Raw genomic sequence first — 13,337 nt, 5'->3', positions numbered from 1 at the left:
ATTATGTGGAGATACCTTCAGGATATCTGGTGCAGGTGCGTCAGCTGGACTGTGAGAGCTAAGGAGGGTTCCTGCAAGATGGCACTGGGTTTGACTGTAAGCTCGTTAGGTCTGTGGAAGAGTTAGTGATGTGAAGACTGTACAGGCCTTAAACCCTGTGATTTGTACTGAGTCTGTCTTTAAATAAAGATCTTCCAGTAATTGTGAGCATGTGCAGATGGCACAGTCCTACCTTCTAATTAATGATCTCTTCTCTTCTGCAGGCTGGCAGTGATGGTGAAAGCATAGGAAACTGTCCTTTTTCTCAGAGGCTGTTCATGATTCTTTGGCTGAAGGGAGTGGTGTTTAGCGTCACAACAGTTGACCTGAAGAGGTAAGAAATACTTGGTTTATCTGACAAGCCAGAGGACAGTATGCTTGGTATAACAAATGTTTGTCGGGGGCTTCTGAATATTGCATGGCTTATTTTCTGAAATGAAAATCTGTCCTCTAAGAGGCAACCCTGATGTAAATGGTGCATTCATTGATGGTTATTTATAAGCATCTGCAAACAAAAAGAACAGGTCTGATACAATCTCTTGGATTTGTTAAATGATGCTCTTCTGTAAAACTAATAGCTGACATGAAGTCTCTTATGACCGAATACTGAATTTTACTGACTTCACATCAAGATCCTGCAAGTGAAGACTGCTGGATGGGTATTTTAGATCAACCAATCTTTGATCAGATCTCCAATGATTCTTGGATAACTGTCACAAATAATGTGCAGCCTACTCCTCTTTTTGAAGGTCTTAAGATAATATTGCTTATTATGCAATAAGAATAAAAGCAATGTGAAAATATTTGTTCATGAGGGCAGATATGAGTGAAACAGAACTGAAATGGGTAGGAATAAAATGTAAAATATCCTGCCTTTGTATAGTGTTAGCCAGATATGTCATGATGCTGCAGATCACCTAGATTGCAACTTCTCCATCTGTGAAATGAATACCTGAGTGGCTAAGAAGGGGGAGATGTGAATCCAGGAGTCTTAATTTCATAAGGTTGGGTGTACTTTCATTAGAAGTGGTAATGCTAAATTCAGCAGAGGCCTTGTATTTGTTTTTGGTGTGAAGTAATGTTTTCACAGCACTAATGCAATGTAATGTTAGTCACTGAACTCTCTGGAGAGAGGAGAGACTGCCAGTGCTTGCAAACCTTATTTTCAGAAATAAAGCCAATAGAAATATACAGTGTTCTCCAATGAATCGTGTAAAACGTGTAAGAAAGAAGTCACCCGCCTGAACCTTTTCTTGTAATTTTTTTTGAAGGAGGTGGCTTGTTTTGGTTTTTAAAAATCACTGAAGTTGCTGCTTTAGTGCGGGCAACTAGTGTTAAATATTTCCATGTGTAGTAAGGCTGAGGCAGACCACTCCAGCAGAGGGGTAGAAAGCAGCTTTTGTCAACTGTGTGTGCATTTGTAGCAGCTTAAAGATCTCTGGCCAGTGTGGGATTTTACTGCAAATATAATTGTTGCTGCCAGCACGCATAACCCAAATATATCATATCTTCCATTTAGCACTGCATGTGGTTTGTGGAAACCACAGGAGCAGAACTTGTGCTTGCGTACTGTTTGCAGTTTTGGACTTCCTTTACTTTTAATGATGGCATTATTTAACCTATGGTGGTTATTGGGGTGGGGAGGATGAGAAGGAGGTTGAAAGATACATTTTACACTCGGAAGAATTTTTACTGCTGACCCAGCCTGAGAGAGATAGCATTAAAATGCCAGAGATGCCTGATGAATTGGATTTATTTGTGTCCCATTGGCAACTTGGAGTTAATTGCATGGGGGAATGGGATGTAAGATGAACTTTTAGAATATAAATTGGTTGCAGATGTTTAAAATTGTCCTTTCTTACACAAGGAAAGCTTTCTTTCAGGTTTTGTATATTGGGGAGGGGGAAAACACAAAATAAGTGCAAAATTAAAAAACTTCACAGGAATAGGTCAAATGAACTCTTACTTTCTTGTTGTACACCAAATGTATTTTCTGGTAAAGGAAAAGGACCACTAATTCAGCTTTGAATATATGTTGATACAAACTTAATCTCCTCTAGACTTTATTTAAAGCTTCATAAATACAAATTTAACGTTCTGGATTGTCTAGCACCTAGTTGTAGAATAGTGTAGCTTGAAGAACGTGAAGTCAGCTAACTGCTCGAGTAAATGTTTTATACCAAATGGTGTTTTTTTCCCCTGTTAGCATTACCAGACTGATAATCGGTGCTAGATGCTGCCTTAATACTTCCAATACTGTCACAAGAAACTGCTTTTACAAGTGCATTATTCAAGCCAATTACCCTCTCTCTGTTCCTGTTAAAGACACAAATGTTGAAGAGCTGGGTAGTAATGGTTTTAAGCATCTGAATTTACTTACTAGCCAAAAAAAGAAAAAGGTTTCACTTGGGAAACCATGCTTCTGCCTCATAGTGTAACTCCTGCAGAAGAGTAAGGCAAGCGCTGTCTGTGAGGCTTAAAAGGTCATGGTTGGGTACAAAAGCTCACAAGTAAGTAACTTGGGACACAGGAAAAACTGAGTCTGAGTTGACTGACTGTGCTGTGTATTTTTTCTTTCCATAATCGCATTGGACATCATACTGTGCTAACAAAAGAACATTTTGCAGTTCTCAGTTGTACTCTTAAGACACAAAAATATGCACATAGGCAAACGAAGTGGGACGTACCGCCCTTTCAAAGAAATCATGCAGTTCTTGCTTCTGTTTAGTCAGACAGAGGCTTTATTCTTTCCCTTTCCAGAAGCAGCATTTCAGTGTTCAGAGATTTGACTTGTTTTGGTGAGTAGAGCGGAGTTGCAGTACATAAACCATTTGTTGGGCTTGTAACAACATTCAAGGCTAGCTTGTATTCAGTTAAGTTTTGAAATCCTGTTTTAAATATTTAGATATTAAAGACTGCCCAGAGGTGAGTGTAGCTTCAGCAGTGTAAAATACTGCTTAGGAACTGGAGACAGTTTGGGGGTTTTTTTCTTTACTGCTGGCATTTTTTTTTCACATCACTCTTGAGACAGTCATTGCAGTACCTGTGTAATTTATAAATCATTGTAGAGCCTATTACATTTGAGGGCTGGCTGTTGTCTGATATTCAAGAAATTATTTGAATGCTAATTGCTATTCTGGTTCGTGGCAAAGCCATGAAATGTTTATACCTTAACTCTGGCCTGCCCACTTCATTAGCTGGTGATAGCCAGATATTTAAATAGGTGGCCCTACCTCCAAATACCCCAGTAAACTTTGGGGCAGGTACTAGCTATCATGGAACTGGTTTGAGTGGTTAGAGAAGTGGGGGTTTTGGGTTTTGTTTTTGTTTGTGGTTGGTTTTTTGTTCTTGGGGTTTTTTTTTTAAAGCTGTCCAGTTTTATCTCTGAAGTAAACTTCACTCTAATATATTAATTGCATTCTTGTTTGACTCCTAAGGGAAGTTGTACTCTTAGCCTTTTAAGGATATTCCTGTGTACTTGCGGTGCTCTAAAGGCTGTGGCTTGTATGTGGTAAACCAGGGTTTGTTTATGATCTACTGGCAAGAGCAGCAAACTGGAAGTCAAACCCCGTATTATGTTTGGGCTTTGGCTGTGGGATGTTAATCTCTGCTTTCTTTTTCTTGAAAGATACAGGTGGTCTGACTTGGAGTGGCAAGAGGGGTTAATAAAATGCTCTGGGAGTCTTGAGGTGCATGCTGATTCTTTAGCTTTTTTTGGATAGTTCATTAGACTAGTTTGTTTCGGAAATAAAGTCTTTCCTTTGATAGTATTACTGCAAATCTGGTGGTCTTGTCTATGTTTGTTTTCAAAATAACATTCCTTTTGAGGAATTTTATCTAGCCAACATTCGAAATTGGAAGTGAGCCACAATGACTTCCTGTAATTGTTGTGGGTTACAAAGCTGTATTTAAATGAAGTGTTAAGCCACTTAAAGAATTAACCGATGACAGACTTTAAATCCTGAAAATAAGAAGCCAATGGCAACTATTAGTGAGAAATAACTTCTTGGAAGCTTAAAAATTGAAAATGGTTACATTCTTGTATTAACAAGACTTCTGTCACCTGGTTAAAAGCAGGGTGCTCAATGTTCTTAAGCATGAAAATCAGTTTTCTCATTCAGTTTTATGTATACTGCCAAGTGCTGATAGCTGTCGTAAGTACGCTTTGGCACTATATACTGTTTGCCCGCTTAAAAAGTTCAGCAGTGGGCAGGACATGAAATTCTGGCAGGGGTTCTTAATTTTGTAAGAAATTGGAAGTAGCGTTTCTACAGGACAAACTTGTAAACTGTGCTTAGTTTACAGAGTCTGAGTGCTATCCCTGAAAAGGCTGCTTTCTCATGCTACCCTGAATGACCATGTTTGTGTATATTACTAATCTGGTTTCCCTGTCCAGTACAGTCAGGAGGCTTTCTTGAACTGTAGCTCCAGTAAATCCAGTTCCTGGATGCCTGGTGCTAGCTCAGAAACGTGGCCACATCATACAAAGCGCAAACCCAGTTCAAGGATTATGGATTGGTTTGGATTTGTCCAAACCAGTAACAAAGGGGCAACTTTATCTTGGCAAACCTTCTGCTGGATCAGGTGGTGTTTGTTGTTCCTCATCCAGCATAATGCTAGCAAGAGGTGGTCATCCTGTAGTGTGTGCTCCGGTCAGCTTGACAGAAATGTAATTGTACAGTCATGCCTCATCTGGATAGTGCGTACTGTCGGACGTGCACAGGGATGGTCTGAGGAACTATAGGAATTGCAGACTGTCCTCTAAAATGGGGAGAGATTCTCAGAGAAGTGAGGAGGCTACGTCCTTCTGAGCAGTCATCCTGGACTGTAGTCAGTAGCTTCATCAGAGGGAATTTTTAAGTGCTGCTACTGAAGAAGTGCCAGGCAGTACTGTAATTTTATTTCTGTTTGCACGGAGACAGTTGCACTAGCATGGGACTAATATCATGAATGATTTACTGGGGAAAAATTGGTTGCAGCTTTTTCGATGATGCTTTGGATTTTAGAGCTTGTAATGAATACACATCTCGTTATTGACTTCAACTTTGCATTGGAATCTGCCAACAAGGCAGATGTGAGGTTAAAGAGTAAGTTAGGCATTTGGGGGTGAAAGGTAGGTGCATATGCACAGCTGACATAAAGGCTTCTAAATGTCTGCAGTGTTGCTCCTTGTCACTACAGTCTCATGGCACAACTAGAGAAGAGAGAAGCCAATTGCTTATAAAATAGACTGGCTTAGCTTGATAAGAATGAATACGAAAGGAGCTGGAGTGAATAACGAGAGGTATCGCCAAAACTGGCTTAAGATTTAGAAATGTCTGAGTACTTTAGCTTGGTTATGTTTCTCTTGTGTCTAGTCATACTAATGTTGGGGCTTCTTCTCCCTCTGCCCAAGTGTGCTGCTCTTATTTGTAAATTGTTGGGTTTTTTTATTGGAGGAAGCTTTAAGCATAATTTTTAAACATGATGTTTAAGCATGTCGGCCTGTCTAGAACCAGATTCTGTGTGCACGTAACGGAGCAGTATGTATAAACCATTTATCCAGACTTGCTTATTTCCAGAGAAGGTCTGTGTAAAAGGGGAGGATTATCACTGATCGCAGATTACGCTATATATAAACTCTGTACTGCAGATCTTGGGAAAGAGCAAGAGAGTGCACGAGTGTGGGGTGTATATATATATCCCCCCTGCTAGTCAACACTATATCGACTTGAGAAAAAACATAGCCAGAGGTAGGACAAACCGTTGTTTTTAAGTATTTGAAATCAATTGTTATCAAGTATATATTAAAAAAGCTAAGCAAGCTGTAAACTCACTTTTTAAAAAGAAAACTGGTGATACCGTTTTAAAACTGCAAGGATGTGAAAACCTCAGGCAGTGCTTTTGTGATTGTAGCAATGAAAGCTAGGGATGTGCCATGCTTACTTTTGTATTGGTTTGTATTTCACCCTAGAAAACCAGCAGACCTTCAAAATTTGGCTCCAGGCACTCATCCGCCCTTCATAACTTACAATGGTGAAGTGAAAACAGATGTGAATAAGATTGAAGAGTTCCTGGAAGATGTTTTGGCTCCACCCAAGTAAGTGTTAAAATGGTGATTTGTCACCTTAGATTAGATAGAGTGTTCTCAAGGGGGGGATTCTGCACTAATTTAGATGTTCTTCAGCATCAATAAACTGAAGATCAGACATTGAGAACAGCTTGGAGTTCTTGCTTGTCATACCTTTCCTCCCTCCAGCTCCCTCATCTGTATATTAAAAAATACTTCCTTTTAAAAATGACTTTAAAATTGTCCTTTGTAGAGTCCTGGCATCCTTCCTGCAGTTTTCAAACTAAATGACTTTTCCTTTTGATGACTGGGGCAGGCTGTTCTGATGATGTGCCCTAATACTGTAAATGAAGATGTGCCTGCTGTACAAAACTTAGTCCTGACACGGTAATAAACTGGGAATCTGTTTATAGGGGATGTGCGGTGTCCTTTTGGAGACTTATATTTGCAGTCATTCTTCTAAAAGTAAGGTGTTTAAGTCTTCAAGAATTTGTCGTTTTCTTGTTCTCACCAGGAATATCAGTGAAATTTGTATTTAATGTTAAATTATTTTTTTATTCCTTCTCGCTTCCTATAGGCAGATGGACAGTTGAGAATTGTACAGAACCAGTGATTCCTAAATGCAGCTTGGAAATAATTTTTAAAAAATGTTTTCCTTCATACTAGGCATAATGATGAGTCAGGGAGATTGATTATTTAGTATTTAGCAATTATGGTGGAAAATACTGAACACTTTTAAAAATAATTAGATTATACAACACAAGCGTGAGAAATTTGTTTGAGCTTTCTCTAAACTGTTGGCTTTCCTGTCCCTTAGCTGGCAGGCAATGGCAAAATGCAGACACTGCCTTTAGCAGACTGAACTGTTCTGTCTTTCTTTTGTCAAGACTTTACTTTTTTTGTTAAAAGATTTGGAGTTCATGATATTCTGGGACAGCTGATACTAATTTAAATGGAAAAAAAAAACCCAAATCCCTCCAGTGAATGGATAAGTGTTTTTAATTTGTTACCTGTTTGATCCCTAACTATATTCTTTACAGAATGGTGATCTGCCCCCTTGGTAGCACTGCTGTGCTAGAGTCAGGGAGCTTGCTCTTGTGACCTTGGGCTGTTTCAGACACTCTGTGCTTGAAACAAATGCCCGATTCAGAAAGCAGAAATATGCTTTGGTGTTTCTCTGACAAGTGATCAAAAAGTGTTGGGTTTAAAAATCTTAAGTGGAAGTGTCTGATATTACACTTAAGAAGCAAGTCCTCCACATTAATCTGAAAATAGATAATTGGTAAATGTACATGATGTAGAATCTCTTTTCCTTTTTAAAAAGGGACGATCTGTGCTAGTTAATATATGATGAGCATCATTCTGGTAAATGTGCTGTCAATCTACTCCTTTCTACTTTCTAGGTACCTGAAACTTTCACCAAAGCATCCAGAATCAAACACTGCTGGAATGGACATATTTGCCAAATTTTCTGCATTTATCAAAAATTCTAGACCAGAAGCTAATGAAGGTAGGTTACGTGGGGGCTGATAGCTGTGCATGCGTTGTTTCATTGTCTTGTTTTTCAGAGCAGCTTTACTGTGAAGTGTCTCATGGTCAAATTTTGCTGCATGTTGATGGACACTTGAGGGAGTCTCATGAATTAAACCTGTGGTTTAAAGTTACTGGTCAGAGGCAAAGATTTCAACACTTCCAAAGAGAACTTCAATTAGACAGTGTTTGATGAGAATTTTAGTAGGGTATGCATGGTTTGTAAACCTCCCTGGCATTGAAACTTCTCTACGCAACAGCCGCTCGAAACTCTTGAACTAAGTAGAAACTATTTTAACATCCAGAACCAAATTCCATGCAGAGTTTGGGGCAGGCCCCAGTGGCTGACTTTCCATGCATTTGCGCGCTTGGTTGTTTCACCTTTCTAGGATTGAGGGCTCCCGTTCAGAGTTCTGTGTTAAGCTTAGTTCGTGTTGCTTTCCTTAAAGGATTAAGACCTTTCTGTATTGAGAGAACGTAGTAGATGGAAGGTGAGAGATCAATAAGAGATAAAGAATGCACAATTAGACCTTTACATTGTTTAGTACAAATCTTTTGTCCTCAATGTACTTGCAGGGGAAACGTAAGTCAGGGAATCAGAGTGCCTTTCTGCTCTATTTCAAATGGAGAGTGAAAAGATTTGTAAACAGCTGAGAAATGCTTTTCCATTTTGTGGGGTGTGCTGCCCTCTGCTGCTGTATTCCATAAACCTCCTCGGTAGTCTGTGTTTAGTCCTGGCCATTAGCTGAGCATGTGACATTAAACAGATTACATTTAAATAAATACAAACCCTAGCATAGCTTAATTCTAATTAGTTTAAGCCAGTTAGGAATAGTCTTAAGAAACTGACATAAGCCACTTTTTAAACCAAAAATAAACACTTGTGGACAGTCTTAGAGTATTTCAAGTTAGTGCGAACTCATGTATAAACCAGCTTTTAACTAACCAGCATCTCTGTGACACTTAAAGGGATTCTAGTTCAGTTTCAGTGTTACTTGTGACCATGAAAGCAGCTCTGGCAGTAGTGTTGCCACAAAAATTGTCCAAGGGTTAAAAATCCTTCTGTATATGGTCTGTTCTGGGTAGTACAGTGATGTGGATCTTGTTTTTCAGATCTGGTGCTAATATCAATATTCTTAATGATAATCTGCTTTGAAATGTGTGTGCTGTGGTTTGGCTTGCTTTTTTGTTCTTAAAACCGTTCCTTCCTCTGCAGCCTTAGAACGTGGCCTCTTGAAAACCCTCCAGAAACTGGATGAGTATCTGAACTCTCCTCTTCCTGATGAGATAGATGAAAATAGCATGGAGGATATCACAATTTCTACCCGCAAGTTTTTGGATGGTAATGAGATGACATTAGCAGACTGCAACCTGCTACCCAAACTACACATCGTCAAGGTAAATGAATTGAACATTGTTATGTGATAATGAAGGACAAAATGCTTATGCGTTATGACATTCTGGAGTCCAGCTCATTTCAACCGTGTGTAAACTCCTGTGTAGGTTTAACTGCAGTATTAACAGTACATGAAATTGCATAAGATTTATGTAATTCACAAGGATTTTAGGGATAGACCAGTTGAATTTGGTGAACGTGTGAACTGGTAGACAAGTTGGGAGGCAGATGATGAAATGGCATGAGCACTGACCGGTATGGTCACAGGGAGTTAGAATGCTTAGAAGAACGAGGTAGAAGAAGGAAGGTGAACATCACGTGACCAGTTAATGTTTGAAGTGGATGTCTTCTCATATCTGTAGAGAAAACTGTTCTATTAGCAACAAAGTACATGACACCATGTGAAATAAAGGATAGTGTTAAAAAAAAAAAGTCAGAAGTCTAGAAAGAGGTAGCCTAGGATAACTACAGGAGTGAAGATGTGCCTATATAATCGTGGTTTGATTTCTTTTCACTGTCTCCGATGATCTCTGTCAGTTTTGTACTGCAGATGGAGCCACAGATTAAGTTTCTGCCTGGGTGCAGAAGTATTTGCTTTGGTGAGGACAGTAACACAAACTTAAGCGAGGCAGCATGCTGCCAGGCCCACGCGTATCCCAGAGGGGCAGGTTCTACTGACTTTGGAAGTGACTCCGTGTGGACGTGTTGGAGGGATAGCTTAACGAGAGCGTGACAAGGGATGGAAAAGCGGTTTAAGTTGAAAGATGTAAATTCATAATATAATTTTTTTGTTTTAGGTGGTGGCCAAAAAATACCGCAACTTTGAGATTCCCAAGGAAATGTCAGGGATTTGGAGATACCTGACGAATGCTTATAGCAGAGATGAATTCACCAATACCTGTCCTGGAGACAAAGAAATTGAAATAGCTTACAGTGATGTAGCCAAGAGACTCACTAAGTAAACAGCACTTGCAAAAGAGATGACTTCTTGCATATTCCATAACAATGCTTCTAACAGACTGCTCTTTTCATATAAGATACCAATTTTTTTTGCATGAACTTGCAGTTATTCAAAGTTATGATGGATAGACCAGGTACAGTAATTACCTAAAGTTTGCAGACTTAATTATAGGTTTGTTTTTCCTTACCTACTTTCACAGCAAGTTTGAATATCATTAATGCAGTTATGTTAATAATTGCGCTGGGGTAACTCTAGATTCTTCAGTCTGAAGGGTTATCTTGCCCCTACTACTTTTCTTTGCAAACATTTGGTCCCTGTCTATGAATTGGTTTAGGATACTGTCTTGCTGTATGGTACAAGGAATATTTATGTATTTTGGAATTTATTGCTTTTCCAGAAGATCTATACACAATTGTCATATGTCACATGTTGAACTGTACCTGCTTGTCTATCCTATTTACATATAGAAGGGAACTTATTATCCAGAAGAGCCATTTGCAGAATATTTGGCAAGGTTTGTTTAGTTGTTTTTTTTAAAAAAAAAATAATTCTCTTGGATTTGAAATCACAGTAATAGTTGAGAATGGACTCAAATGTGAAACTTGGATTTGAATGACCTCAGACATCAGGGAAGTTTGAATCTAGGCTTGAGTGCTATAGCAGGAAGCTTGCAGTTCAGAGTTGGTATTTCGTTGTGTCTTCAAGAGCTTGATGAGATTAAAAATCCCAATTTTTTTTTTTTTTAAATTGGCAACCTACATTTGTCCTGAATTCTGAGTTGCAGCAAACAAGTAATTGTCAGGATGCCCATCATGAAACCAGAAGAACGGGATGCTTGCCATCTGTTCACCTGAAAAATTGCAAGTGGCTTTCTTTTTGGTAGTTAAGAGCATTTATTTTGTATAGGTCTTTCTGGTGATACTTACTTACAAAATCTGTGCTGTCATAAACAAAGTACATGTAAACATTAGTGTCCTAGTTGATAAATAGCTACTGTATATGGTGAATAGCAGTGCAATGATTAGTGATGCAAGACTGAACACCGAGAGCTGTAAAGTGGGAGTCTTTCTGGGAACTTTTAAAAGCTATTTCTTTCCTGAAGAAAGCTAAAGTGACCTTTAAAGATAACATTTGCCTTACATTATAGTATGCATTTTTTTTCCTGAAAGGAAATTTATTAATTACTCTTGTGAAGAAATGGTGCGTGAAATCCAGTCCTTTACATTGACTTTATCCTAACTACTTGTCTGTGCACCTGGACTGCAATTTTGCATAATCATAATCATTGCACTACTATACATAATCTTTTTACAGCAACACTGAGGAATAGCACTACAATTTTTTTAAAAGCGATTTTCAAATATTTCTAAACCAGGGAATAGTTTTCTTGTTTGAAATTAATGATTTTGATGCATGAAATAAACTGCTAGGTTATTTTTAAAAGACCATCATAAACAACTCCAAAGAATGCTAGACTTATATGCCTATTTTTTTGTAAAGATACTTTTATATTTAACTGATTTTTAGAAGCTGGAAAGTGCTATTCCTGGTAGGTTGTTCTTGGAATATTTAACATTCTGCAATAACATGGAAATGCTCACATAAACACTTTTATACACTAATTTTTTTGGTAAGCACTGGCTTTATGAAAACCAGCCTGACTTTTCTAAGCATCCTGCTTTTGCTACTTTATATACCCATGAAGTTAGTTTGACGTAGAAGAGGTAGAGTAAAAGATCCATATTTGTATACATGGCTTGTGGTGCCTTGTCTTGCCTTCCTAGAGCTAGAATTCCAATATAAAGGCAGTTAGCAATCCCGTTACATGTCTTTCAAAGACAACCATAGATACACTTAGACCCTATTACGCTTTATTACCGGGGTGGTTAGTCACAGAAATAAATTCTGCAGAGCGACCTGGTTAGGAAAAACTTAACTGTAGCCTTTTAATAATTACTGTATTCTAATGTCACGTTCTCATCCTGAATAAAGTTTCTCAGCCATAATAATCCTCTGTAGGGATTCAGTCTTTGCTACAACGTGGCATCTAGAAAAAGGAATGACTTCATTTTTTTTGTCAGATAACATTTTTAGTGACACATAGGATAAAAAAAAAAAACAAACCCCAACCTTCATTGGTTTGGTGCTCTTTGCCATCGTGTAATTAACCTTTAAAAACAACAATATAGGAAGCAATGTGATTGTGGGCATAGTTTTGTTACATTTTTAACTCTACTTTAAAACCTAGATCAGGATGGCCTTTGGAAGTTGTCTGAGGTTGTAGCAGTAATCGGGCCTTACTCCTTTTAAAAGCAAATTAGCTGTTGCGTGCACACTTTAGTACACCGGGCAATTATGTGCATATGAGCATGAAAACACTTCCATGCAGTTTTCTAGTGTGTGCACTGCCTGCATATCAATGCATACAAATACTTCACTTGTTAAAATACCAGGCTTGTTGTCTTTTATAGATAATATATTCTCTCTACTTTTTAGGCAATCTTCAAACAATTGTAGCACATTATATTCAGCATTAAGTATTTTAATGATTGTGTCTGAAAGCTTGTAAACAAAGTTAAAGCTCTTGCTGTAACTAATGTATTTCTTATCTCAGTACAATGAAGTATTGAGCGTCGGAGCCTTTCCCTTATAGGTATAATTCAAATGAGGACCAGGTTAGCAATTTCTAAGGCGGTTACCGTATGATAGCTGTTAACTGTCCTGTGTGAAAGGAGTTGGTATCTTTTAGGCTTCCTATTGCACAGTTTTGTTGTCTTGTGGCAGAAGCTGGCCAACCTCTTGCTGGCTTCAGCAGAGGCCAGGAATCTAATGGAGAGCGAGCAGCTTTTACCTCTGTAAGTGATCCCTTCAGAACAGCAGAGTTATAGCTAGGGTGGTGGGTAAAAGGCTTAGCGTCTGGTGTGGGTAGAGCACTTTCATCTGGCCCCAATCACCAGCAGTACATTAATTAAAAAAGCCCTTTCATAACTATGTAAATTCTTGACTTCTGTCAACTTGTTTACAATCTGATCTTTAAATGCATTTTTAATTTCATCAAACAGCAATTAATCTACCCCCTGTTTAAATTTAAAATGATGCTTCTAGCCCCTTCTACAATTTAAAAACAGCAGTTACCCTTTCAAGTAGGCATTCCAGTTTGCAAGCTGGTTGCATGTATTAGCATGCTGAATAACTTACTTTATTCTCAAGCTGAAATATGCTTAAATTCCCATTAAAACAGGTGACTTGTGTATTTCCTGAACATAAAGGGAAAATCCATCGTCTTCACCCTGGTTTTGTGTGGGAGAACAGATTATACTATAGGCATGATTTTTTTTTTTTTTTTTGACAAAGCTTTCCTT

General features: G+C 38.4%; 1 protein-coding gene across 1 annotated transcript; it reads left to right on the top strand.

Annotated features, from left to right (window-relative positions):
* Positions 1-258: 258 nt before the first annotated feature.
* CLIC4 (chloride intracellular channel 4) lies at positions 259-13,331 on the top strand. Its single transcript, XM_009648497.2, has 5 exons — positions 259-373; positions 5,993-6,118; positions 7,492-7,598; positions 8,835-9,016; positions 9,812-13,331. Exons 1-5 carry the CDS (start codon positions 318-320, stop codon positions 9,974-9,976), a joined length of 636 nt encoding a protein of 211 aa, XP_009646792.2. The 5' UTR covers positions 259-317; the 3' UTR covers positions 9,977-13,331.
* Positions 13,332-13,337: the final 6 nt, after the last annotated feature.

This window comes from Egretta garzetta, unplaced genomic scaffold (assembly GCF_000687185.1).
Source record: "Egretta garzetta isolate BGI_Z169 unplaced genomic scaffold, ASM68718v1 scaffold101, whole genome shotgun sequence".
NCBI classification, from domain to species: Eukaryota; Metazoa; Chordata; class Aves; order Pelecaniformes; family Ardeidae; genus Egretta; species Egretta garzetta.
This window is presented reverse-complemented; position numbering and strand designations above follow the sequence as displayed.

Bases quoted from the DNA above. Each gene is read 5' to 3' on its own strand.
- CLIC4 (XM_009648497.2), top strand. From the start codon at position 318: ATGATTCTTTGGCTGAAGGGAGTGGTGTTTAGCGTCACAACAGTTGAC. The intron at 6,119-7,491 runs GTAAGTGTTAAA...TCTACTTTCTAG, and splicing joins GATGTTTTGGCTCCACCCAA to GTACCTGAAACTTTCACCAA. The intron at 7,599-8,834 runs GTAGGTTACGTG...CTTCCTCTGCAG, and splicing joins TAGACCAGAAGCTAATGAAG to CCTTAGAACGTGGCCTCTTG.